This window comes from Diadema antillarum, unplaced genomic scaffold (assembly GCF_040938485.1).
Source record: "Diadema antillarum isolate AM-2024a unplaced genomic scaffold, OU_Dant_1.0 scf00000093, whole genome shotgun sequence".
NCBI lineage: Eukaryota > Metazoa > Echinodermata > Echinoidea > Diadematoida > Diadematidae > Diadema > Diadema antillarum.
The window spans coordinates 1,726,437-1,751,510 of NW_027270982.1; the positions used below are offsets into that span (position 1 = coordinate 1,726,437).

Genomic DNA, 25,074 nt, shown 5'->3' on the forward strand with positions numbered 1-25,074 from the left:
AAAAACCGGGGGCTTTACGCTACATTCATAAACATAATTAACTATGAGGAGGTGGGGGTCACTCGAGTACCGCGGTTTGTTTTGTGTGCACTCTCTGAGCATGATTTCTCGACAGATTTTCTTTTTCATTTTTTTTCTTGGTAATATCTACAACTCACAACAAGTATGAGAATTTTGTATTCATGATGCTGACTCCCACCATACATTATACCATGATACCGTTACAGGGGAAGTTAGCATGTACACAACACACACACAAACACTGACACACATCCACACAACCATTGTAATTTTGTACTCTTAGTTCACAGCCAACATGCGTGTGTACATACATGTATATAGGGCCTACATACAGCTGTACATGTATCATACGAACATGCTTGAAGTTTCTATACCAGGTACATGAATGCATGAACACAATTTATTCGTTTCATCTTTTCATCCTGAAAACGCTGGTGCTTCGCCTCTTCAGTGCTATTTTTATACCGGTAATGTCTTTTGTCCCCAAAACATGGATATGATACGATGTATCACCTTTATGATGCATTTATTGGCTTGCCATTTAATCATTTATACCATATAAGCTTGTGTTAGTAGTTTTTATTTAAAGACACCCTACCCTGTACGCAAAATGAGACTTGTAATTGTTTTAAAGAAAAAAAAAGGGAGAGACAAATTGGGACTTGCTAATTTAAGTTTCAGACAGTGCTCGCTGCATAGGGCTGAGTGCCATTTGTTGTAAGCGATGACATCCAAGTCAGCATCGGTATCGACACTTGCCCGTATCTGATTTGGTTCAAATTCTTGTGAGTGAATGGAAATAAAGGTACTACGTATTCATTGTGACTTTAGTGGAATTCAAGTTGGTTGAGCATCCATAAAATTGAGATATTGAAATGGATACAAATGTACATTAGTGCCAATTTTAACATTTGATTGCTGTGCAACCTTTACTTAAATATCAGTCCTGCATTCATATACTCTTACTGCAGATTATCAAGGAGTTACCGTTAGATGGCTTTAGGTAAAAGCAGCTGAAAGTAACAGATGCAACGTTACCTTGATTCCATCCTTTGGACTGAGGGCTGACGTGAAGAGATGTTCTCCACAATTGCAACATCTTTGGCACGTCTGTGGGGCGGTAAGGACAGAGTTGAAGATCAACTACCCGCAGATGGTGCAGAACTAGAAGCAGGTCCTCTCTACCCACCGGGTGACTGCCCTGATAGTTATTCCTATGGGTACGAAGGGGATACTCAGCCTCAATTTGGCTACCACAGGGATCCCCTCAAAGATGCCTCGTCAAATGACTCCATAGGTGTGCAGTTCCAGGACGGAGGTGATGATGGCACGGGGATATCTGGTCCTGCACATGGTACTCGCACAGTGAATGGAAAGATAACCCACCTGTATCAGGATTATGGCCTCATCGATAACACCATCCACTTCAGTTTTGATGCCGTTCGCCCTGGCAACAGGCCCAAAGTAGGCGCAAAGGTGGAGGCAGCAGTAAGGTTCGGCGGACACGAAGATGTGGGTCTAAGAGCTCATGAAGTGACAGTTTATGTTGGGGACTGGGATGACAGCACTGCGGTGGCAGAGGAAGTCGAATGGATCATTGGGAAGGTGACGAGAGCCGAGAAGACATCGGGGGTCATTGATGGGTCGATCACATATGACCAGGATGCCTGCCCTTATGGATTTTCTCCCTATCGAGGAGATTGGGTCCTGATGGAGATGAAAGCAGGCAAGGAGGGTGAGGCACGCCATGTCAGGACCTTGAAGCCTCTTCGAGAGAAGCAATTTGTGGGCTACATAACGCACGTCTACCCCGGCTATGGCTTCATTGAAGGCTCCATCTACTTCAATTTCAAGGCCTGTGAGCGGAACTACCGTCCGCAGAAAGACGACTTTGTGGAGGGAAAGGCAGTCGAGTCTGACCAGAGCAAGGGGCAGTGGAGGGCAGTGTTTGTCACTGTCAAGAAGCAGTTTAGGTGAGCTATCATACTGATCCTATTGGAACTCCTGAGATAGTCTAAACCACTTTGCATCTTCCCATATTCCCCCCCTTCCCCCCGATCTTGGCCATCAAGCACATGATTGGGGTGAAAAATGATTGGTACATTCCTTTCCTTTGACATAATCTACAAAATTGTAGAATTGATTTTCTGAAAACTATCATTGATACTAATTTATGCATAATGGATCCGTGAAATCAGATGTATCAATACAAATCAGTAATAAAGCTCCAAAAATGCATTTTTTTCGGTGTACCACTATGATACATCCTCAGTATTCTTTGTAGTATTCTTCAAACATAAAAGTACCGGTATATAAAAACATAATGGTGATAGCTTTTTGCTGTAGCGACAAACTGCCCCCCACCCCCCCCCCCCCCCCCCCCCCCCAACCTAGTTAGGGTTAAAGTATGATAGATGTGGGAGCTCCAATGATTTGCAATTCTGGCACAATTGTGTCATTTCCTCTGATTCTAATATGGCACAACAACGCACTTTATTTGATGAAATTTACAGTTTGTATTTCCGATTTCCAGGAATTGGTATGATTCCTGATAACAGTGTCAATTAAAATGCATGAAATTAATATCTGATTTAACAGGCAACTCCAGATGCAGCAGTTTCCTGCCAACAGCTTCAAGGAGAATGAAATGAGTCGGAACAAAAGCTTTATTGAGGTGACTGTGGACCAGGGACTCTGTAAGATGGCTGTTGGGCAGGAGACAACAAAAATACTTTCTATCAGGTATCCTTGCATGCCCTGTGAGAGCATTTTCACTCTTATGCAATTATGTTTTAAGACTTTGAAGAGAAAAGAAGGTACTAGACACAAGTACTGTAAAAGTGGACATTTTCGCAGTGTAGAAATTTTCACGCATTTTGTGCTACCAGAAGCAAGTGCGAAAATAAAAGCACGCAAATATTCTTGCATGCCATTTTGATCCAGTACTTAATGTCCTGATTCTGCGGAATTAAAAACACGCAAAATTCATCTTACCTGGCTGAGCGCGAAAATAGATATCCACTTTTACAGTGTGTTTAGAAAAGTTATCCTTTCAGCTAATTACCTGGCATGTGAGTTTTTAGGCTTGTTATACACTGCAACTCTCAACATGATGTTATTTTTGAGGAATTCTTGTTTGAGTACAATAGAGGTACATGTAGGAGCTGGGAAAAGAGAGCTTATCTTATGCTGTACATCATATACGCATTCACATAGCATTAGGTTGAATGTAGTATAGAAAGAAGATTTGCCACATTCCATGATGGAAAACAATGACTGCAGTAGATTTAGAGAATTGATGATGTATTAATCTGAACTGAAGCAGAGAACAAATTCACAAAGACTACATTGCCATACAGGTAGAGTGATAGTGTCTCACAAAAACTAGGAAGACAATTTCGACAGAGATAAGAAATCATTTCCTTAGACAAAGAATGGTATACAGGATATATAGACATGATATGTGAACATGTAACTGAATCAGGGCCCTATACTTTCTGTTCACTTTGCTATGTAAGTCTATTCAAGTACATTGCAGTTACCACAGTGACTGTCTGTTCTGAAATGCTATAACTGTGTATCCCAGAAACACTGGCCATGAGAGATGCAAGTTGCTGCAATGTGATGCGGTCTGCCTTTTGGCTGACATCAGGTTAGCCTTGGAGGGTACTGTTGAGGAACAGCCGCCACAGTATTCAGGAAGCTGTAGCATCTGCCGTCCTACAGACATCGAGCCAGGCTGCAAAGTGTGTGTGAAGATTGGCATCATGGGAAGGTCTGGTTTTTTTGACAGAGTATATGACCCCCAAGTCATGAAGAAATAAATTTTGTGCATTGTGGTTCCCAAAGTTTACCTAGCATGTCACCATTTAGTCATAACATCTGCTTAAAAAGTCCAGTGATGATAGGATATGATATGATGTGTATAATGGATTGAAATGAATTGGGAAATGTATGGTCTAGTAGTCAAGATTAATAAACCTCTTGAGAGTTGAAATTAAGGGCCATATACATGTACTTATGTGGCAGAATGAAATGAACATACCTGTATAAAGTGAGAAGGTAGAAGCAGATGGAGTGGACTGCGCTGCAGTTTACATTTGTACTTGGTTTAAGTTAGTAAAATCACTTGGTGAGCGTATTTCAAAATACATTGTACATGTTCTGTACTTGTATCCTTAATAGAGGAATGTTTAAATATATTTGTTTTCAAATTTCTTTTCCAGTTATGATAAATACTGCTCAGGTTCTGCTGTTATCTTATATCTACATGTATGTACATGTACATGTGTTTATATGTACTAGTTTGGATTTCTGTTTTGTTTTATTTTTCTGTCTTTTTTTTTTGGGGGGGGGGGGAGGGTTGTTCAATCATGCCCACCAGGTTGCTTAATGGTCATTTACAATTCACAGATGACAGACCAAAGTCAACTGCCATTTTGGTGAAATCATCAACTGATGATTGGTCATGGGTGCAAATCAAGTACATTATACTGGTACATTTATGATCAATGACCCTAAATAGGGCCCCTTCAATCTCACCCTTCCAGGCATGTTGGCAACTCATCATGTCAGGTCATCATGACCTTTGACACCTGCTGCATCACCCGACCCATTCCACTGACTGTTGTAGATGGAGCGGTCAGCAGCAGTGAGCCCCAGTGGCGACAGACCGGCAAGGACAAGTGGCTGAGGGAACATGCCATAGAGACAAGTGGTAGCCAACCTGTGTTGTATGCAGGAATCAGGCCAACTCGGTGAGATATGCCGAGAAAAAAACCAAAACAAAACAAAACAACAAGCTTTCGCATAATGTCTGCACCAACTTGTCTATAGTTTATTAGTGTCTGTTGCAGAGGGCTTTCACACTTCAAACAATGTCTCTGTTTTCACGCTTCCTAAATGAATTCCTAATCATGCAAAGTGCTAGGACACGTTCACACACACAGGAGGTTTTCTCACCAACCACTATACCTGCAAATGCTATCCCAAAGCTGTGTCACAAACACCGTGACTTCTTAGTATTAGATGCATACGCATCAAGCAGTATTCTTATTACAAATCATCAGACCACAATTGACTAAACCTGATTTGAGAAGTGTATTTTGAGAAATTTAATTCGGCCTGTATTTACAGGAGTTGACAAAAGAATTTAAAAAAAAATGCTCAAGTGAATCAAGGGTGTTTAGCAATGTGTTCACAAACAAGATCCTTGCAAATGTGGCAGTCCCAAAGTCTAAAATTTATCTATGCTGTGTTTATCCTCTGTGCATATCTATCGTAAATACTCTGGTAGGATGGAAATTGTCATGGTATCATCAAAATTAGTTATTACGGTTGACCTTATGCAGGTTTGTTACTCTGCCAAAGATTCAGGGCTGTAATGATGGCAAATAATTTGTTTCACACACAGAGCATGCAAGACACTTCAGTATTAATACCAAGAATATGAGAAGTTATACACTATCAGTAAAATGAATTGATGGCTTTTATGTCACTGCAGTGCAGGCAGTATTGATGTAGTTGTGACGTTTTCACAGTTTTCATTGTTTGCGTATCCTCCCCCCCCCCCCCCCTCCCTTGATGTTTAATTCTTTGTACATTTCTTGTTGTTCCCTCTCATCTCTTTCCATCCACTCTTTCTCTTCCATCATGCATTAATATCTCCGTCCATTTATCACTATTATCTCTTTTTTATGCACACACACACACACACACACACACACATTCATAAATCTCTTTGTGTTTCTGATCCAAACCTGGTGTTGCTTTTAAAAGGTCTGTACCACGAAACATGAACCCTCCAGTGAAGCTGGATAATTATCCAATCAGCAGGCTGCTGAAGCAGTGCTGTGCCGAGGGTAGGGATGTGACCGAGCTTGTGCCGGAGCTAAAAGAGGCAAGTCCTACACCCATATGGACCCATGATCACAATCTCTTTGCTTTTGTGCTTCTTTAAGACCAAAGTATTTGTTTTTCATCTGTCCTTTTTTGTCATTGCCGAAGGATGTTATCTGTGTAATTACTATTTTTCCTGTGAAAATATAAATGTAAATTGTACATAAAACATATCACTATGTGCACTTTAGGCCTTGAACAAGAGTATTGATGTAAATTTGTATGCAAGATGCATTGCTTTGATATTTTCATTAACATTTTTCAGCATAGAAGGCAATATTGATAATGCTGTCATGATATGTACTGTACAATCACTTTTGTTAGTACACGTAGGTATCAAATGAATCAATGACTCTCTCACATAATCTGCATGTGATATTTGGCTTGGGGATATTCTAATGTTGTCATGGATTTCTCCTTTGTTTTGACAATATGAATATATCTTATTTCTTTGTGTCAACATGTAATTATGCTAACTTTCATTTCACTGTTGAGCAAGCAACAAATTTGATTTTGTTCAAATTTGTAAAGATTAAAATCTTCTTTTGATTAAAATTTTCTTTTCATTTTCCTATGTTTTGCTCTGTTTCAGGCTTTGAGTCTTAAGAACTATTTCAAATTCTTCTCAACTCTGCTGCATCTTGAGGAAATCAAAATGGAAATTGATATGAGAGAATTTGACATGGAAAAGGTGAGTGATATTCAAATTTATTGTTTTGTCCAATTCCTAGATCACTGTTAGAAGTTTCACCTCGTGAGTTTAGACTAGATTCCAAACTTACCCATGATTACATCTTTCTTTTTTTTCTTCTTCTTGAACTTTTTCTTCAACTTTAGGCCAGCATGAGACCAAGAGGAGAGTTCCTGTCCCTGGAAGTTCCTGGTCTGGCGGAGGGGAGGCCATCGGTCCTTGTTGGGGACAAGGTCATCCTGACCCAGCCCTTCTGTGGCCAAAGCGGTCCACGCTTTGAAGGATTTGTACATGAGGTCAGTCACAATTTCACTGGTGTTGAGGCTGAAGAGCCATAGATGGGCACAAAAATCAGTGATGTCAAGGCCTTATTATTAAAACACCTGCGTTTGTATTCAAAGATCAAAGCAAGCATCTTCTGTAATTTAATTTTTCCTCTCAGATGTCTGAATAAAGAATGTTCAAAGAGTTAGAATTAGATATCTCTGTTTTCATCGACATGAGTTCCTTTAAAATTCATTGTGTATGAAGGTTTATACATGTAGTGGTCAGCTTTTATGTTGCCGGAAGCTTGCATTCAGTTTCCACTCTCCGTAGTAATGATAATGATAAAACAATACATTTATTAGGTGCTTAAAATGGATGTTTCTAAGCGCTGGGTTTACCGGAAAATTAACCCTAACTAGGCCGGGCTATTTAGGTAGATGATAGAGCCGGGGGGGGAGGGGGTGGCCTCCCAGGCCCCCCCTCCAGATCTCGGCCGTCGACCGCGCTATCGCGACGAAAATTGGCACACACATTGCCTATGATGTAATCTAAAGTACCATGAAGTTAATTTTTGCAAAAATTACCATTTTCACTAAATTATGCTAATTTATGCATAATGATGCATGAAATCAGACAAATTGGTATAAATCACTAAATAAAGCTCAAAACAGGTGAATTTTTTGTGTAAATATTCTTTTTAGTGTCCTTAGCAAATGTAAGAGAAAAAAATTGCGCAATCAGAAAAAATTTCTTAAGTATTTTATTGTTTTTTGAATTTCTTATGTATTTCTATGTTTTTTCGACTTTATGTTTTCCATTGTTTTATCGATGAAATTTGTCCGCGACACTGTTCCGAGCAAGAAAATATGTTATTAATTGATTTTAGTCAATAAAACCCCCAAATAATCATGCTTTTATGAAATTTGCCTGTGAACACAGTTTGCATTGAAATTGTACACGAATTCACGTTTTTGAGCAATTTTTGGTCCGACATGCACGTGCATATTTATGCGCAACTTCGGAACCACGCGCCCGGGTATCGCAAATTTGGTGTCAAAAGATGCGGGAGACTCGAAAGAAAAAAGTCATGAAACGTCGTGGCGATAGCTTCTCGCGATAGCGATACATAGCACAAAACGTCGGGGGGGGGGGGCCTCGGAGGCCCCCCCCCCCCCCCCCCGGCCTAGTTAGGGTTAAGATTTAATCCAAAATAATAGAACAATCACAATATTAAATACCTTATGTAATTCAAACAATAGATACAGTGTATAAATACAAAAAATGAATACTGAAAATATATGCGTAGTGCTCTGTGATGTTGAGGTACATGGTTATCACTTAATTTTGCTTATTAATTGTTGTCATCAAGCATGTTTTTCAACAGAGATGAAGTCAGTTGAGTGTATACATATATTTCCTACTGTACCTGTGAATAAAATTTACTCACAGATGCTCATACAATTGTATGGGTGAAAAAAATACTTCTGTTGTATTCCTTCAGCGTAAGCAGAGTGGATATGTGAATTGGGAAATAATCAAATGCATTGACTATAGAAAAATGACTTGATAGATACATTAGCTCCTGGGACAGTTGCTGCAGTCTTATTTTCAGCAAGGACTCAGGGTTAGGGTTTGGGGTATAGTTTGATGTAGGAATTAGGATTAGGGTTAGGGTTATGTTTGTGGGTAGAATTTATGTTTGACTAAGCGTGTGGATATTTTACTGGAGCAATTGTTGCAGGAGCAAATGTCATGGAACTGTTAAATACATTGTATGTCCCTAGATTGCTCATTGAGGTACCTTGTATACCAGCCTTGATACCCTTCCTCCTTTGCACCTTAACCAGATCCACAGTGAAGACATTCTCCTGAAGTTTCATCCCAGCTTCCATGAGACCTACGGAGCTGAAGAGTTCACTGTCATGTTCACCTTTTCAAGGTAGGCCTGCGTGTGAATGATCATTTACTTCCAAGGTTAATGCATGACTAGGGACCTGTTTTATCAAAAGATATAATCATGGGCGTCACCAGCGGGGGTGCGTTGGGTGCGAACGCACCCCCCCTTCAGATCCTAAAAAAAAAAACCTTCAGTCTGCGAGCGACCTCAACGCCGGACGCTAAATAATTATTCTTTTCTATTTTTTTTTTTTATATTTTGCACCAGGGAAAAAAAAAACAGAAAAAAAAATCGTGGGCAAAAACAATTCGCACCCCTGGTTCTGGCAGCAATGATTTTTTATAAATATCTACTAGTATTCTATCCAGTGTTTACTTTTTATCAACCGTACTGTACATCCGTACAATACGGAGCACGTACACATTTGCGTGTACGTGTGCTACTTACAAGTATGTAGGGTCTATACGTTACTTCTGACCAATCCATATTGCCAGCCCAAGAGTGCGCCTTAGCCTCCATAATTCCAGAGACGAGAAGATTTTCTTACCTTTTTTTTTTGACAGAAAAAACAAAAAGTTACCCCCATGAAAATGTTGGAGGGGCAAGCATATTTTAATTTTGCCCCCCCCCCCCTTTTTAATGATTCCCGAAATGAGAAGATTTTCTTGCTTTTGAAAGAAAACAAAATGTCCCCATAAAAACACTGGAAGGCAAGCGCACCATTTGCCCCACCCCACATAATCATAATTAACGCGATGAAAAGATTTTCTTGCTTTTTTTTTGTGAGAAATCTGCCCAATTATTTCACCCAAAAGCAGTGGCATAACTACGGAACTACCATCCGCTGGTAAAAAAAAAAAAGACTTACCAAAAGAGTAATTGAAGGGTTAGTAAACTGCTTTTGAATGGAAGGGTCATCAAGAAATAAGATATGTTTCTATGATTTCTTTTAGCCATAATAAAATAGGTATATAGTGTGAAACATTGTTCAAAAAGCCCGGACCCGACAAAAGATTGTGAATCAGCGTGATTCCTGGTTGATATTCTGCATATAAGCAGGATGTGCGCAGTGTACTCAGAACATCCAAACGGCAAAAAGAGTCGCTACAATGTTGCGCAATGTGATGTATGTACACCATTGTACCTTATACGCTTCGTTATATCAAAGCTAGATCATTGATTTTGCAGTGTTGCTTTACATAGTATAGTCTATATAAAAATGTCTTGCATTGCCAATAAAAAGACTTGACCTGGGCTAATTCCTAACTTTTCCATGTATATAATACACACACACAAACAAACACGCACAATTATGGGATGCTCTAAAGTGCAGATTTTGGACATCCTTCCTCCGCTTGGTCACTTCGACGCCACCTCGCTGGTCATACCTCCCCCAGTCATGAACAAACCGACACCCTTGATTACCAGTGGCGGATCCAGGGGGAGGGGCGCACCAGGCTTCCCCCCCCCCCACCCTCTTAATTTCCAAAGCGAAAAAATATAGCTTCAAACGGCAGTTTTTGGACTGTAAAATGTCAAAATTTTCAAGCTCGTTCGCTCCGCTCGCTCGCATTTAGTCGTAAAGTTGCTGCCAGTAATTGCCGGCAGTTGCGCCCGGTGTCCCCCTCCCGCTTAATTTCCAAAGCGAAAAAATATAGCTACAAACGGCAGTTTGGGGACTGTAAAATGTCACAAATTTCAAGCTCGCTTGCTAAGCTCGCTCGCATTTAAATTCTCCTGATATTGCTGCCAGTAATTGCCAACAGTTGCGCCCGGTGCGCCCCCCTTAATTTCGAAAGCAAAAAAAAAAAAAAAAAAAAAAATCTTTCTATAGCTTCAAACGGCAGTTTTTGGACTGTAAAATGTCAAAATTTTCAAGCTCTGTGGCATTTAATCTTTATGCAATTCTTCTGATGTTACTGCCAGTAATTGTCAGCAGTTGCGCCCCGGGTGCGCCCCCCCCCTTAATTTCCAAAGCGAAAAAGTATAGCTACAAACGGCAGGGGTTTTTTTTGCTGTAAAATGTCAAAATTTTCAAGCTCGCTCTCTTCGCTCGCTCGCATCTAATCGCTGTGCAATTCACCTGATGTTGCTGCCAGTAATTGCCAGCAGTTGCGCGCGGTGTCCCCTTCCCCCTTAATTTCCAAAACGAAAAAATATAGCTACAAACGGCAGTTTGGGGACTATAAGATGTCACAATTTTCAAGCTCGCTTGCTAAGCTTGCTCGCATTTAAATTCTCCTGATATTGCTGCCAGTAATTGTCAGCAGTTGCGCCCCGGGTGCGCCCCCCCCCCCTTAATTTCCAAAGCGAAAAAATATAGCTACAAACGGCAGGTTTTTTTTAAACTGTAAAATGTCAAATTTTTCAAGCTCGCTCTCTTCGCTCGCTCGCATTTAATCGCTATGCAATTCATCTGATGTTGCTGCCAGTAATTGCCAGCAGTTGCGCCCGGTGTCCCCCCCCCTTAATTTCCGAAGCGAAAAAATATGGCTATAACGGCATTTTTGGACTGTAAAATGTAAATTTTCAAGCTCGCTCGTTCCGGTCGCTCGCATGTAATCGTTATACTCTCCTTATATTGCTGCCAGTAAATGCCAGCAGTTGCGCACGATGCACCCCCCCCCCCTTAAATTCCAAAGCGAAAAAAAATATAGCTACAAACGGCAGGTTTTTTTTTACTGTAAAATGTCAAAATTTTCAAGCTCGCTCGCATTTAATTGTTATGCCATTCACCTGATGTTGCTGCCAGTAACTGCCAGCAGTTGCGCCCGGTGCGCCCCCCCTCCCTTAATTTCCAAAGCAAAAAATATGGCTATAAATGGCTGTTTTTGGACTGCAAAATGTCAAAATTTTCAAGCTCGCTCGCTCCGCTCGCTCGCATGTAGTCGTTATGCCATTCTCCTGATATTGCTCCAGTAATTTGTTCAACAACAATTTCCATCAAAATGTACTGCTGTATACCTTAAACAAGTGTGACACGCAAAAAGCCTGCATCAAATTGCACCATTTACAACATCAAAATGCAAAAAGTTCTCACCGTGGGAGGAGGGGGGGGGGGGACAACAGGCACTTCCACACCCCCCCCTTCCTCGCTCCCTCGCATACTAACACCCCCCCCCCCCCCCCCCCCCCCAAGATGAAATCCTAGATACGCCGGTGCCCTTTTCCCGCTTGGTTTCCCTCAAAAAAAAAAAAAAAAAAAAAACAGTAAAAGTCTAGGGATTGAGAGCTTTTTATATTCCAAATGTCTGTCCAAAAAAAAAAAAAAAAAATCTCGTTACATTTAGTGTCAAAACGCACCCCCCTTGAAAAAAGCTGGTGACGCCCCTGATAATCGATTGTAAATTTCCGTAACACTCAGGCTGTCATAGACTTATGATAGAAATCAACTATATAATTATAACAATTCATAAAACAGGGCCCAGAAATCACAAACACATTATGCTATGGCTTGTCATCTGTTTACTTTGAATTCAACTTATTTCATTGTCACAGTCTCACAGTTATAACAACTTGAACTCGAGTTTGTGGCAAATAGCAGAGTGTACTAATACTTTGAAGGTCACTCATCAAATAATGTGTTACTGTAGTTTAATGTTTAAGTTGGATCAAGGAGGTGGCTTCCAGCTCTCTGGTTGGATGTTGTGATGCATGAGTTGATGCAAACTTCTGTTAAAAAGAAGAAATGCACTTCAATTTACAAACAACGTTACATTCTTGTTTTAAAATAGGAGGAATTATCCTGTGAAATCTGCGTGAATGTAACTTTGAAACTGAGGTTTGGATATCTGTTACAATGTCATGGCAAGTTAATGCTAGTTTGCATTGTTAATATTATGATCTCGTGTATTTAGGAGAAAAAGATATTTTTGCTATATTTACCCCGGTTTACCAGAACTCCATTGAGGCGATGTCACCAGGCTGCTGAGTTTGCCGTCAATCTTGGGGAGCAAGGTAAGTGGGAAAAAATTCTTTTGAAGAGGAACCTCAAGATATGACTTCTTGCAAACATCGCCCTCTGTGTCTTTTGCAATACAGTCTGACCTTACTTAGTGGCCACCTGTCTATGATGGCCAGCTGTTTCATGCCACTAAAAACTCTCCCTGAAACAAATCATGTGTTTACAATCCGAGTCTGCAGAAACTGCAAGATTGTGCATGATGAGAGGTCGTCTGTCTTGCACGGTCAGCAGCAAACTAATGTGTGTCTCTGTCGGAAAATATTTCACAGTATGTAGATGCCGCAGACTGGAATACACACCTCTGACTATACTTTGAATAGCCAGGGTTCATTTCATGATCAAAGATCCAATTATTTTGTGTTGTGAGTTTCTCCTCTTGGGAGACAGTTTGATTTCAATATTGATGTCATGGGAAGACATGATAGGAAGGATAATATCTGGGCCCCGTTTTATCAAAAGATAAAATCGATTTTAAATTTCCTTACCACACAGGCTGCCATAGACTTACAGTTGAAATCAACTATATAATCAATTTTAACTCTTCATAAAACAGGGCCCAGAAGATTTAACTTGATTTGATTTTCTTTCTACAGCTCTCTTCCCATCTGATCTCCAGCCGAAGCCACCACAGGTGGATATCTCATTTGTCTCCATCCAGCGGTCTGTGGTGTACCCTGGCCACACCCGACCAACAGATGTCATCCGTCTTCCGGTGCCACCAGCAATCCGAGAGTCTTCCAGGAGCACTTATTCTCCTCCTCTGCCTTCCACCAGGAGCAGACCTGAGATGCCAAGGGGAGGTGGGGACTCTGAAGAGCCCATCTTTGTGGTCCCCAATGCCCTGGTGGACGGGGTGGGGACCTCAGTGGGAGAGGAACCAGGAATGGGGACCAGTGAGGTGGCAGATGCTAGAAAGGCAGAGTTCTTGAACAAGAAACTTAATGTCAGGCAGAGAGCTTCTGTTACCAGAACCTCAGTGGGAGAGGGACCGGGACCGGAACAGGGACCGGGAACCAGTGAGGAGGTGGATGCTGGAAAGGCGGAGTTCTTCAACAAGAAGCTGAATGTCAGACAGAGAGCGGCTGTTACCAGGATTCTGAGGGGGGAGGGGCGGCCAACTCCTTACGTCCTGTTCGGACCGCCAGGTGTGTGCCATCGCTGGTTAAACGTGGCCAAAATCTATCAGGCTTCCTACGGATGGGCTCTGTGGTGAAAGATTAAAATTCAAATGTGAACTTTAATCGTAAATAGCAGGCTATAGTAATTCAAAGTGTGCTAGTGTGTGTACATTTGTATCTGTGTTCATATTAGGTGGAAGTTGTTTATCAATTAAGTTTCTGTATTTGACAGGGTGCTGCTGTTCATTGGGTAGAATTTGAAATAAATCTTCCCTGTTGTGATACAATTTTCCACTTTATAGACGATAATCATTTTAATTCACTGCAGGGACCGGTAAGACTGTCACCCTGGTCGAGGCCATCCTTCAGATCCACCACCACCTGTTGTCCAGCCGTCTCCTGGTCTGCACCCCCTCCAACAGTGCTGCTGATCTCTTGGTGAGTCAACACATCTCAATCCATTGACATCTTGGTCCTCCAGAGTAGACATACCATTTTGTCATAGGGCGAAGGGGAGTGTACAAACTATACTTTACTATGGATTTTGTTTGTTGGTTTGTTTGTCAGTTTATCTGTGTGTAGGCTTGGGTTTCTTGTTTCTTCTTCTCTTTCACATATTTGTTTGTCTGTGTATATGTTAAATTGTTTTGTTGTACTAATTTGAAGAAGTGTCTTGTCCCCATGTTTTCAAGTTGTTGATATGTTTCTTTTTCTTACCTTCCTCTTTGTGTGTGTATGTATGTGTGGGGTTTTTTTTTAGGCCTTTCAGTATTTGTCTTTATATTGTTACGTTCTGCAAATGAAGTTACTTTGATTTATTTTGTTTAGATGTTTTCTATGCATCCTTTTTGTGTCGTTCATGTATGTAGTGCAGTATTTCTTTCTGATTGTGGCAGGTTTGTGAAGTTGATGCAAAATGTTGGAGACCTTAGCACATTAACTTGTTGAAACTTTTTTTATTCTTAAATTTTAAGACAAAGTAGCTATTTTATATAACTTGGTAACCAACTACAAGTACAAGCTAGACATCTATCAACAGACATATTATTCTCTATAGGCACGGTCAGGCTGGCAAAAGATCGAGAAGTTTAAGATCGCGAAGTTTGGGCCATTCATAGGCGTGCGTGAAAGAGTGCACCGTCCGATGGCTAGTGATTTAATGTAACAATGCACATTTGTACATGACAATGGCCTCACGCTTCGGAGACACCGCCCGCAAACTGATCGAGAAGTTTGGCGAGAAGTTTGTGGTCACACTGGCAAAACTTCAAGATCTTAAAGATCACGATCTTAAACTTCGCGATCTTTTGCCAGTCTGACCGCGCCTAAAGACACAATAAAGAGCACCCATTGTTGTTGCAATCTTTTGGATATTAGACCTTCAAACTGAGATTAGAATTCAGCCCCGGGTATTTTGTGAGAAATTGTGTAAACTGGCCCGCATACCTTTGTATTAAAAAAAAAAAAAAAAAAAAACCTAAACAAAACACACTCACACTCACTCACTCATTGAATCTTTAGAATGGTTTCTAAATTCAGTATGTACACTTTTAGAAGATAGGGATATTTCAGAAGAATACATCTATGTTTTGTTTTCTCCTGACTCTTCCATCATGATATTGACACATTCTATCTTCTTGAAATTCTGAAATTTTCCTTCAGACTGAACGGCTGCACCTCAGTGGGCGAGTGAAGATTGTTGATATGATCAGGCTGAATTCTTTCCGCAGAGTGGAAGAGGTTTGTATGAGCCCCATTTTGATTACTGATTTTTATTACCTACTCAATATCTACAGTTGTACATAATGGTTCAGAACTTATGAGGAATTTGAGATGTTGGGTTTTGCAGGGTGTTTTTTTTTTTTGAGAGAGAGAGTTGAAGTGGTTATAGTTATCATTTTTTATTTGTTCAATATCAACACTGCCGACACTTTTTCTCTGCATATGGTCTGATGATATCATACCTTCAATTATGTATCATTCTTTATGTATCTCTTTCTATATATATATATTTCTCTTTCTACATCTATTCCTCTATTTCTTACTCCCTTTTCCATCATCTATACATGATTTTTCCACCTCTGTGTGAAAGTACATTCCAGAAATGGTGTTATACACTTCATTTCAACTTTTCCTTCATCTTCTTGCTTTGCACCTTCCATTTCCTCGTTCAAATTCTCGGCGCATCAGAATATCCCTCCTGCAATTCACCAATACTGCACGGCAGGGGACGAGCTCCAGGCCTTGGCCCACCGCCGGATCATCATCAGCACCTGTGCCACGGCGGGCCAGTTCTACGCCCTGGGCCTCAAGGCGGGACACTTTACCCACGTGCTGGTGGATGAGGCGGGCCAGGCGACAGAGCCAGAAGCTGTGGTTGCCATGGGACTGGCTGTAGGCCCAGAAGGACAGGTAGGGAATGTAAACTCTGTGTGGGTCACTGTTTGTACCATTTCTGCATGTCTGATAAGCCAGTTCATAGTCATTATCTGAGCATGTGCAGGTAGAGGAAAATAACAAGAATGGGAAAAAAATAATTTCAACATTAGTATATATCACTATCAGTATTAGCATCTCTTTCAGAATGTGCTTATACATGTATTTAAAGCTAATTTTTTCCTTTCTTTTTTGCCATCTGGCTATGCTGTTGCAGAATGTAAGTGTTGTGTCGACTTACTCCCATTTAGAACTTACGTGTAACCCGTTGAGGACGAGTCCCGAGTATACTCGGGCAAGTGTCTATGGGAAATGCGTGTTATAGCAAAATCAAACCGTCCTCAACGGGTTAACAAGTTGGTGTTTGTTGTTGTTTTTTAGATTTGAACTGTTACAAGAGATCATTTTTTACACTTAACCCATTGATAGAAACAGTGATAGGTTAATATGATTGTTGCTTCTGTACTGATTTTCTCACATTCACCCTACTCTCATAAATGACCCGTGGAAGAGATTGTACAGTAGATCCAACCACAATGTATTGTGAAATTATAGATATACACATTGTATAAACATGGAATGTGATATCTAGGACACATTCATGCTTCCAAAGCCTGTGGTTATGTGGCTTCATTACCATCTTGAGCTAAGTATCAGGTAGTGTGTTCTCCCCATGTCATGTGATCCCACAGGTTGTTCTTGCCGGCGATCCCATGCAGCTGGGGCCTGTCCTGGCGAACCGTGAGGCAGGGGAACTTGGCCTTGAGCAGTCCCTTCTGGAGAGGCTGATGAAGAGAGACTTGTACCGTAGGGACCCCAAGAAATTCAGGGATCACGGTGGATACAATCCCCTCTTGGTGAGTTTAGGTCTGTGGGACCTTGGAATAGTGATCAGCAGCATCTTACTTCAAGGAATCGTGCAATAGTATTGTTGCACGATACATTAAATGCAGGTAATATTTCTTCAACCAGCAGCTCAAATGAAGTCTGTAATCACTATGTGTCAAAGTTATTGCAAACTGCTGTACAAAGTAGGACTAAGCTTAATCTTCAACATGAAACAGATATTTCACAGGATCACTGAACCATCAGGCTGTTTAATTTCCAGTCAGCCCGTATAAGCTGAAAGTGCTTGTTAATAGCAAACACATTACTGAAAGTTTTATTAGTAAAACCGATATCTCTGAGCTCCTTGTTTCAAAAGTGTCCACAATCTTTCAAGGTTTTATCCAACAAGCAACTATTGAGAGTGTATGTAAATTGAAAACCTGTGTGTGCAAGACATTGGTGACTTACATGTATGGAGAAAAGAAATCATTATCCCAATAACCTGCTCTTGAAACCAGGTCACGAAGCTGGTCAACAACTACCGTTCCCACCCCATGCTCCTCACGCTACCCTCCAAGCGCTTCTACCACAACGAGCTCAATGCCTGTGCCAGTGTTGAGATGAGAGAGATGTTGTGTGGGTGGTCAGTGCTACCAAACCAAGGCGGCTGCCCAATCATCTTCCATGGAATCCAGGTAATTCAGTTCCTTTGGCTTGACCTTTGTAAACAAGTGGACTGAAAACAAAAAATTGAATGTTTTACTCTGCATTTCTTCTTGGAAATTGTTTTTTAGCAAGATTTTATGATGGTAATTATAAGATGTAGGGCAAACAGACCAGCATATGAATTCTGAAACTCTGTACCCAGTATAAGCAATTTATAGTCTTTCAAATTTAAAATTCTGAAACTCTGTAGCCAGTATAAGCAATTAGCATTTCTTTTTTTCAAATGTAATACTCCAGATGCTACCATGGAAACAAGACCATATAACCATTGCATTACTGACCATGATTGTGAGTTGTAGTAGTGATAGTGTCTTACTATGATGTCACAGGGAATGGACATCAAGGAGGGCAATAGTCCATCATGGTGCAACCCAGCTGAGGCTGTCCAGGCAGTGACCTACCTCCAACAGCTCCTCAATGTCCCCACCCTTTACCTGAAGGAGACTGACATCGGCATCATAACCCCATACCGCAAGCAGGTGACTGAGACAAATTCCTACTTTGCGCTGATGTCAGGCAGACCCACGTAGCTACAAGCATAGAGCTGCCAAGTCTCCCTGATTCTGCAGGAATTCCCCTGAAAATGTCCAGATCTGTTCATGTTTGAATAAGAGAATATTAAAATCTCCCTGATTTGGGAATTATTTTTGCCCATTGAAATGCATGTAACACACAGATGTCTCCCTGATTGCTGTGTTGAATCTCCCTGATTTAGATGTTGGAATGTTAGCAGACCTGCAAGCAATGCATGTATCTATATGTGTATAAACATACATGTACATCCCAATAGACTTTTTTCTGTAATGTATTTAGGTTCTATGCATGCTTGTTCACTGAAGTTTGCCAAGGCCTTAGCCGACCTAGCAACAACTGATGAATGCTTAAGTGAAATCTTGCCCAAGATGTCTTGTTGAAGGGAGCCGTTGATTATAATGGTTTGTCACTAGACTGTATGAAAAGAAATATCCAAAAATCTCGATACATTTCAAAAATGGTCTATAGTAGAAATGTTTTTCAGTTGATAGCGTGCAATTATCTGTTTTAGATTCTGCACAAATGCACATGATGTGTGATTTGAAAAACTTGTACAGTGTGATTGTTTCTGATTCTAACTAAGGTTTGCTTCTCTTTTGCCAATGCAGGTGGAGAAAATCAACCAGCTGTTGGACACATTTGAGATTCTGGATACAAAGGTTGGATCAGTGGAGGAGTTCCAGGGACAAGAGAGACTGGTCATCATCATCTCTACTGTGAGTCAGAGAGGATGGGAGAGTTTTTGTTGTTTGCTATTATACAATACCTGTTAAGAATGTAGCTATCCGATTGGTCAATTGCCAATCATGTGACATTAGAGAAAAGTTCCATTGCACGCTCCGGCTGTCAGCCGTGCAATTTTATTTGAGCAAAAATGGATAACGTATGGCTAACGTCACCCATTCCCATTGACTCCAGTATTAAACTCAAGAATGATTCGGAGTTTTTGTTCCATCGCAGGGCTCTGATGTCACAATAAACAAACATTTGCAGCGCACACTCAATAATTACAAGGGCGCTTACAAGAGCGTATTTTTGTCACTCATTTTTGTAAACAACTTCTTTTCACATACGTACACTTGTACGTACACGTTGACTGTGATTGTGCGGCTACTCGTTCGTCTTTCACGGAAAATAGTTGCCATTTCTGTGCTAAATTCAAGAATCTGTGTTGACCAAATCTGTTGACGTTTGAGGTGTTGTATAAAACAAATAGTGTATGGTCTTTACTCGTGCCATGGAACAAGATTTCGCACTCGGTGAAAGATGAAGCGCACTATTCAACTCGGCTTTGCCTCGTTGAATAGAACGCCCCTATCTTTCACCATGTGCGAAATCTTGTACCATCGCACTCGTGACCATATACTATTTGTATATTGTTTGCATGTGTATAAAGGGAGGGTTGTCTTTTTTGTTTTTAGTTTTTCAACTGGTCATGTGCAGCAAGGCTTAACTTTCAATGTTGTGAATTACACTTGTACTTCATCATACAGTTAGAAAAAATGTAGCAGTCAGGACTTGTTAGTACTTCCCTTTAGAAGGTCTCCATTTCCAATTTCTTTTTTGTCTGCTTGTATGTGTTAATAAGCATTGTGGAAGACAAACGGTTCAAATTATATGATAAGTGTCATACTTTTTTTTTTCAATTTAACCAACTCACCTCAAGGTTGAAAATTGCATTGGTCTGCCATGTCTTTTAAATCTTCTTTGATCATTTCAGACATCCACAAATTGATGTATAAAAGTTGTATGTAGTGCATTTTAATGATGTACACGTGCATCTAATGTCTGTGTAGTAGGATGTCTCTGTTGAATGGCCCCACCCTCTTGCCTCCTAGATTCAGCTACTGCTCTCCAACCCAAACATTTGGTGAAGATAGAAAATTGTTTAGAATGTGGAAATAGTAATGGCACACAAATGTATATCTCAGTGTATCTAATGTACATATATTTCACAGATTTTTTGTATGTTCTGTTTCACTCCAAAGGTGAGGTCAAGCACGAGTCTGATGGCCTTTGATGTGCGGCATCAGCTCGGTTTCCTTAGCAACCCAAAGCGATTCAACGTCTCCATCACCCGTCCCCAGGCTCTACTCATTGTCGTGGGCAACCCTCATCTGCTGGTCAATGTAAGTCCATCAAGAAGCTTTAGAGATTGGCATGTTTGATGGCAAGATTTTATTTCAATGCTGGTGGCTCCATGGGCATCTTTCTCTTGTGTAGAAAATGTCATTATTTATTAGAAGTCTTACTCGCCATCAGATGTGTATCCATATTCCTTTTGAAAATGATGATAGGAGGATGATGATTCGGATACATTTTTCTCAGCGTTCATTCTTTTAGAGACAAAAAAAGAATGTTGAGTAGAGATGTTTGAAACTACGAATATGTGCTTTTGATATGCTAATTACCTCTAATTTCATTTTGCCGTTTGCTGATGTGTGCTGAAGATCATTTGTATTTTTTTTTTATATTCTCTATTTTGGTTAAGAAGAAAATGAAATTGAATATAATTTAATTGCAATGATTGAATTGGATTGGATTGAATTGAATTGAATTGAATTGAATTGAATTGAATTGAATTGAATTGAATTGAATTGAATTTATATGATTTTTGTGTATGTATGTTTGAGGTAAGATTGTCCGTGTATGAACACTGTGCAAAATTGCATATATCAGAATAAGTCATGAAGGTATCTTATACAGTGCATTTTCTTTTATCTAACTATCCCACATTTATTTGTTCATGACAGCAGTAGGTTCACCTTACAAACATGTGCTACATGTATGTTCAGAGTGATTGGCAGGTGTAACTGCTGTTTCATAAAAAAAGCTTTTAATTGCAGCAAACACAAAAAAAAAATATCTATCTTTCTGATGCACCCATTTTCTGTAGTTATGAAAAAATGTTGGTGTACTGCCCTTTCCCTTTCATCCAGGATTCTCACTGGAGAGCGCTACTGAAATATTGCCTGGAGAACAAAGCTTACACTGGCTGTGAGCCTCCAACTAAAGAGCTGATAAAGAGGCTGGACGGACCTGAGGATCAAGATGGAATTCTAGATGATGAAATGCCGGACAGGCAAGATGCTGACAGAGAGGGCACAACCAGAGCAAGTAATGAGGAGGAGGAGGTGGAGGCTAGCCATGGTGGAGAAAGTGTGCAAGAGAAAGGAGAAGTTCAGAAGAGTGATCTAGGTGCAGGAGGAACTGCTGCAGGGACATATCCTGGTGAGCCAGGGGGACAGAGTATTCCAGAAAATAAGCAAGACATCGCACAAAGCAGAGAAAAGATTGAGGGTGAGGCAGAGAGTGAAGGTGGGACAAATTCTGAATTAGAAAACAATGCAGCTCCCTCAGAAGATACCAGTCCGGAACCAGTACACGTGGAGGATGAGGGTGAGAGTGAGGCGAGGCCACCATCACAACTTGAGAAAGGTCTCCCATCTGATTCCAATCCTTTGGAGGACACAAAAACTGAAGATGGAGGAAGAGAAATCAAAGTGGAGTCAAGTGATGGCAATAAATTCAGGCGAAGTGAAAATGGGCCCTCTTTGAAGGATGAGACACTGGTTTTGAGTGCTAAAGGTGAAGTCAGTGAGGATGCAGTCGGTGCTGGCCCTCAACGGGGCAGCGACACTCCCTCGAGTCTTGGGGAGGGGAATGGCGACTGGCGGTCGGAGGGGACAGTAACAGAATCAGATGTTAGTTCAGCTGTGGAGACGTCTGCATTGTCTCCTTGTATTGAGACTGGGACCACAATGTCGCATTACACGGAAGAAATATGGGATAGCTACAATAATCTAGAATCTTTGAATGCGATGTCTGATTCTTGGGGTATTCAGAACAGTTGTAAACCAATGGACACGGAAACATTCCAAAGCAGGGGCTGGTACGATGTTGATACTGGGCAGCCATCACAAAATGTTGATCCTACTGCAGAGCTTTCATCACCACATCAAAACAGTTGCGTATCTGGAGCCTTGTACCCGTCTCATACGAAATCACCTCATTTACCACAACATCATAGCCCTATGCTTTTGACCATACCTGATCTGATGCAATCTCCAGAGATGCACAACAAGTATCAGAATGACCGTGAAAAGAATCGTCCCCGAGGAGGATTCTCTTACAATCCGCCATCTAGGCAACAGAGATCAACCAATGCACCGTTGAGGTCTTCTTCAACGAATCCACGCAATGACAGAGCAACCTCTCATTACAAGGTAGATCAACAATCTGTCTCACCTGGGGCAGAACAAAGGCAGTCTTCATGGAGGTCTGCCAACAGGGCAAAACCATCCCTGTCCGATAACGAGAACAGACGCGCAGTGAGAAACAAGAAAGTGATGAATTCTGAGGAATCTGCAACCTCACAAGGGAATTTTTCAAGGAGTTCCGGTGGCAGAACTCACCCCCATGTTTCCCGTTCCAGCTCTGAAGGATCAGCAGTCACTGACAGAACAAGAATACCATCCATTGGAACGGAAGCCAATCACAACTTTGTATCTACCAGTTTTGACGAGGGTGCATGTGTGCCTCCAACCATTCCATCAGTGTCTGGAGGTTCAAAACACGGCAGCTTAGACAGGGATGAGAACACTGGGGAAGAGTTCAGCAACACCTGGGTGCAGGCACAGGCTTCAAGGACCCAACAGACCCCCAAGAGGCATCCCGCCCAGTTTGCAAAACAGAGAGAGCGACGTGTAAAGCAAGATTCCAGGAAATCAGATTCCTGGGGCTCCAAGTCGGACGATCGAGTGAGGAGTGCAATGCCAGAGCGATCTGCCAGACTCGGCTCAGAAGTCAAGCGCAAGCAGCAGACGGTTGGCACAAATGGTAGCGAAACCATGACACATGCCAGAGACATTCCAAACAGATTGGCACCAGAACAATCTTCCAAAGGATGCAATAGCTCGTCGCCAGCGGTGTCGGGAGCGGACGTGAATTCAAATAAGCCTTCTGCCTTCGGTAAGGGTTTCAGGCGGTCCCCATCTTCACCAATTGTTGGCGCCTCGTATTCTCAGAGCTCATATGCGACGCTGTCTCCCCCTAGTGCTGCAGGAACCAGTCCAGAATCTGGTTCACCTGGCCACTTTATAGCTGCAGGGAGAGGTCTGTTCATGCCAAAGAAAGAAGAAAAGACTCCTGCCCATGTGCCAGGAAGGCCCAGGGGAAAGGGAGGGAGTGCCGTGGGAAGAGGGCGTGGCAGAGGGAGGGGTAGAGGCAGGGGACTGCTGGCAACTCAGTTTAGTTTTGGACAATCATGAGTGTAAGTTCACACCATATACCAGCAATCCAATTGCTTGTGCAATACAATGTGACATGTCTCTGTGTGCAAAATATACAAGTGCCAAGTATAATTATTTGAAGCATACATTGTTATATCAGGTATTAAAGGGATCGTATAGTATTGGTCGAGGCCTAACTTCAGTTTTCGGTCATTTTCGAGTGAGATGGTGAGAAACCTCTTGTAAAATATGAAAGAGCATGTAATTTCAAGAGGAATTCAACATCTATTTGATGAAAATCGGTTTTGAAATGGCTGAGATATCCAAAAAGGGCGATCCTAATAAAAGGTGGGACCCACCTTTTATCACGATCACTTTATTTTACACTGTTTTTGGATGTTTCAGCCATTCCAATACGGATTTCCATCAAATAAACTTTGAAGTCCATTTAGAATAGTATGTTCTATACTATTTCATAAGTGGTTTCTTTATATCTCACAAAAAGTTAAAAGCCCAATACTTTATAATCCCTTTAAGCATCAGTTGAGGCCTGTTTCTGTCTGCAGATTTCAACTATTGAAACATTATAATAATTGTAGTGTTCATCGTAGGAACTGGTTGACCACCAATGAGCTTTCGAGTGTTACTATGATAACCATATGAAGAGTTTGTTCGCAAAAACCGATAAGTCCATATTTGCCAATAATAAGAAAATTTTTGCTTCTTTTAACCATAACTTCAAAAATGTACCTTTATATGTAGTGACCAATATATCATTTAAAAGGTATTATTTTGTACTTTATGACAGAAACCGTGCTTCAAAATCTTCAAAAATGAACTTATTGGTTTTTGTGAACAAACTCTTCAGATACAGGTGTATTGCATCTAGTAATGATTGCAAATCTCCATGTGAAATGGGCCCTAGGGTTTCAATGTGGAAAGACACTAAATGTTTCTCCTTTAGCACTCTTTGAAAGACAAATATCTTTATCTAAAGAGCCAAGGTGTTGTGATGATACGGTGTCATTTTTTTCTCTCTCAGTTTAATATGTTTGTTTTTTTAATAGAGAGAATATTCTTTGCAAAATCCTTGTTTGTTGGTTGTTGTTGTTTTTGTTTTTTGTTGTTTTTTTTGGGGGGGGGGGTTGTTTTGTTTTGTTTGATTGTTTTTATCTCGGTTGTGTAAGAGGTCTTCCAGAACTCTGAAGATGAAAACATCCTTATTTTTCCTGGTTACACAATAACCATGAATTGAATGGAGAGATATGTTTAGGAGATGAAGAGCCATTTGTTATATTTATATACCAAGAATGATTTGCTGAAGGTACATTTAAATGAGAATGCTACTCTTTGCAACAGGCCTGTTGTGAATGGAAAAGCAAAAGACATTTCCATTCCATTTTTCATGTACAGTGTACTCCCATTATAACGAAGTCCTCAGGAAGTAATTTTCTTTCATCGTA

General features: G+C 40.9%; 2 protein-coding genes across 2 annotated transcripts in view; one reads left to right on the plus strand and one right to left on the minus strand.

Moving 5' to 3' along the window:
- Positions 1 to 25,074, minus strand: part of LOC139718362 (origin recognition complex subunit 5-like) — a 299,115-nt gene that overhangs the window by 15,668 nt on the left and 258,373 nt on the right. The window lies entirely within an intron of this gene.
- LOC139718364 (RNA helicase Mov10l1-like) lies at positions 1,065 to 23,650 on the plus strand. The gene is made up of 19 exons (XM_071629836.1): positions 1,065 to 1,994; positions 2,620 to 2,763; positions 3,608 to 3,796; positions 4,572 to 4,778; positions 5,800 to 5,920; positions 6,512 to 6,610; positions 6,757 to 6,906; positions 8,725 to 8,816; positions 12,673 to 12,731; positions 13,332 to 13,883; positions 14,185 to 14,294; positions 15,519 to 15,596; positions 16,047 to 16,268; positions 16,985 to 17,149; positions 17,639 to 17,815; positions 18,176 to 18,325; positions 18,989 to 19,096; positions 20,369 to 20,509; positions 21,320 to 23,650. Exons 1-19 carry the CDS (start codon positions 1,099 to 1,101, stop codon positions 23,648 to 23,650), a joined length of 5,991 nt encoding a protein of 1,996 aa, XP_071485937.1. The 5' UTR covers positions 1,065 to 1,098.

Coding starts and splice junctions, on each gene's coding strand:
- LOC139718364 (XM_071629836.1), top strand. CDS start 1,099: ATGTTCTCCACAATTGCAACATCTTTGGCACGTCTGTGGGGCGGTAAG. Junction 3,797..4,571: donor AAGATTGGCATCATGGGAAG/GTCTGGTTTTTT, acceptor TCACCCTTCCAG/GCATGTTGGCAACTCATCAT. Junction 15,597..16,046: donor CTTTCCGCAGAGTGGAAGAG/GTTTGTATGAGC, acceptor TCGGCGCATCAG/AATATCCCTCCTGCAATTCA.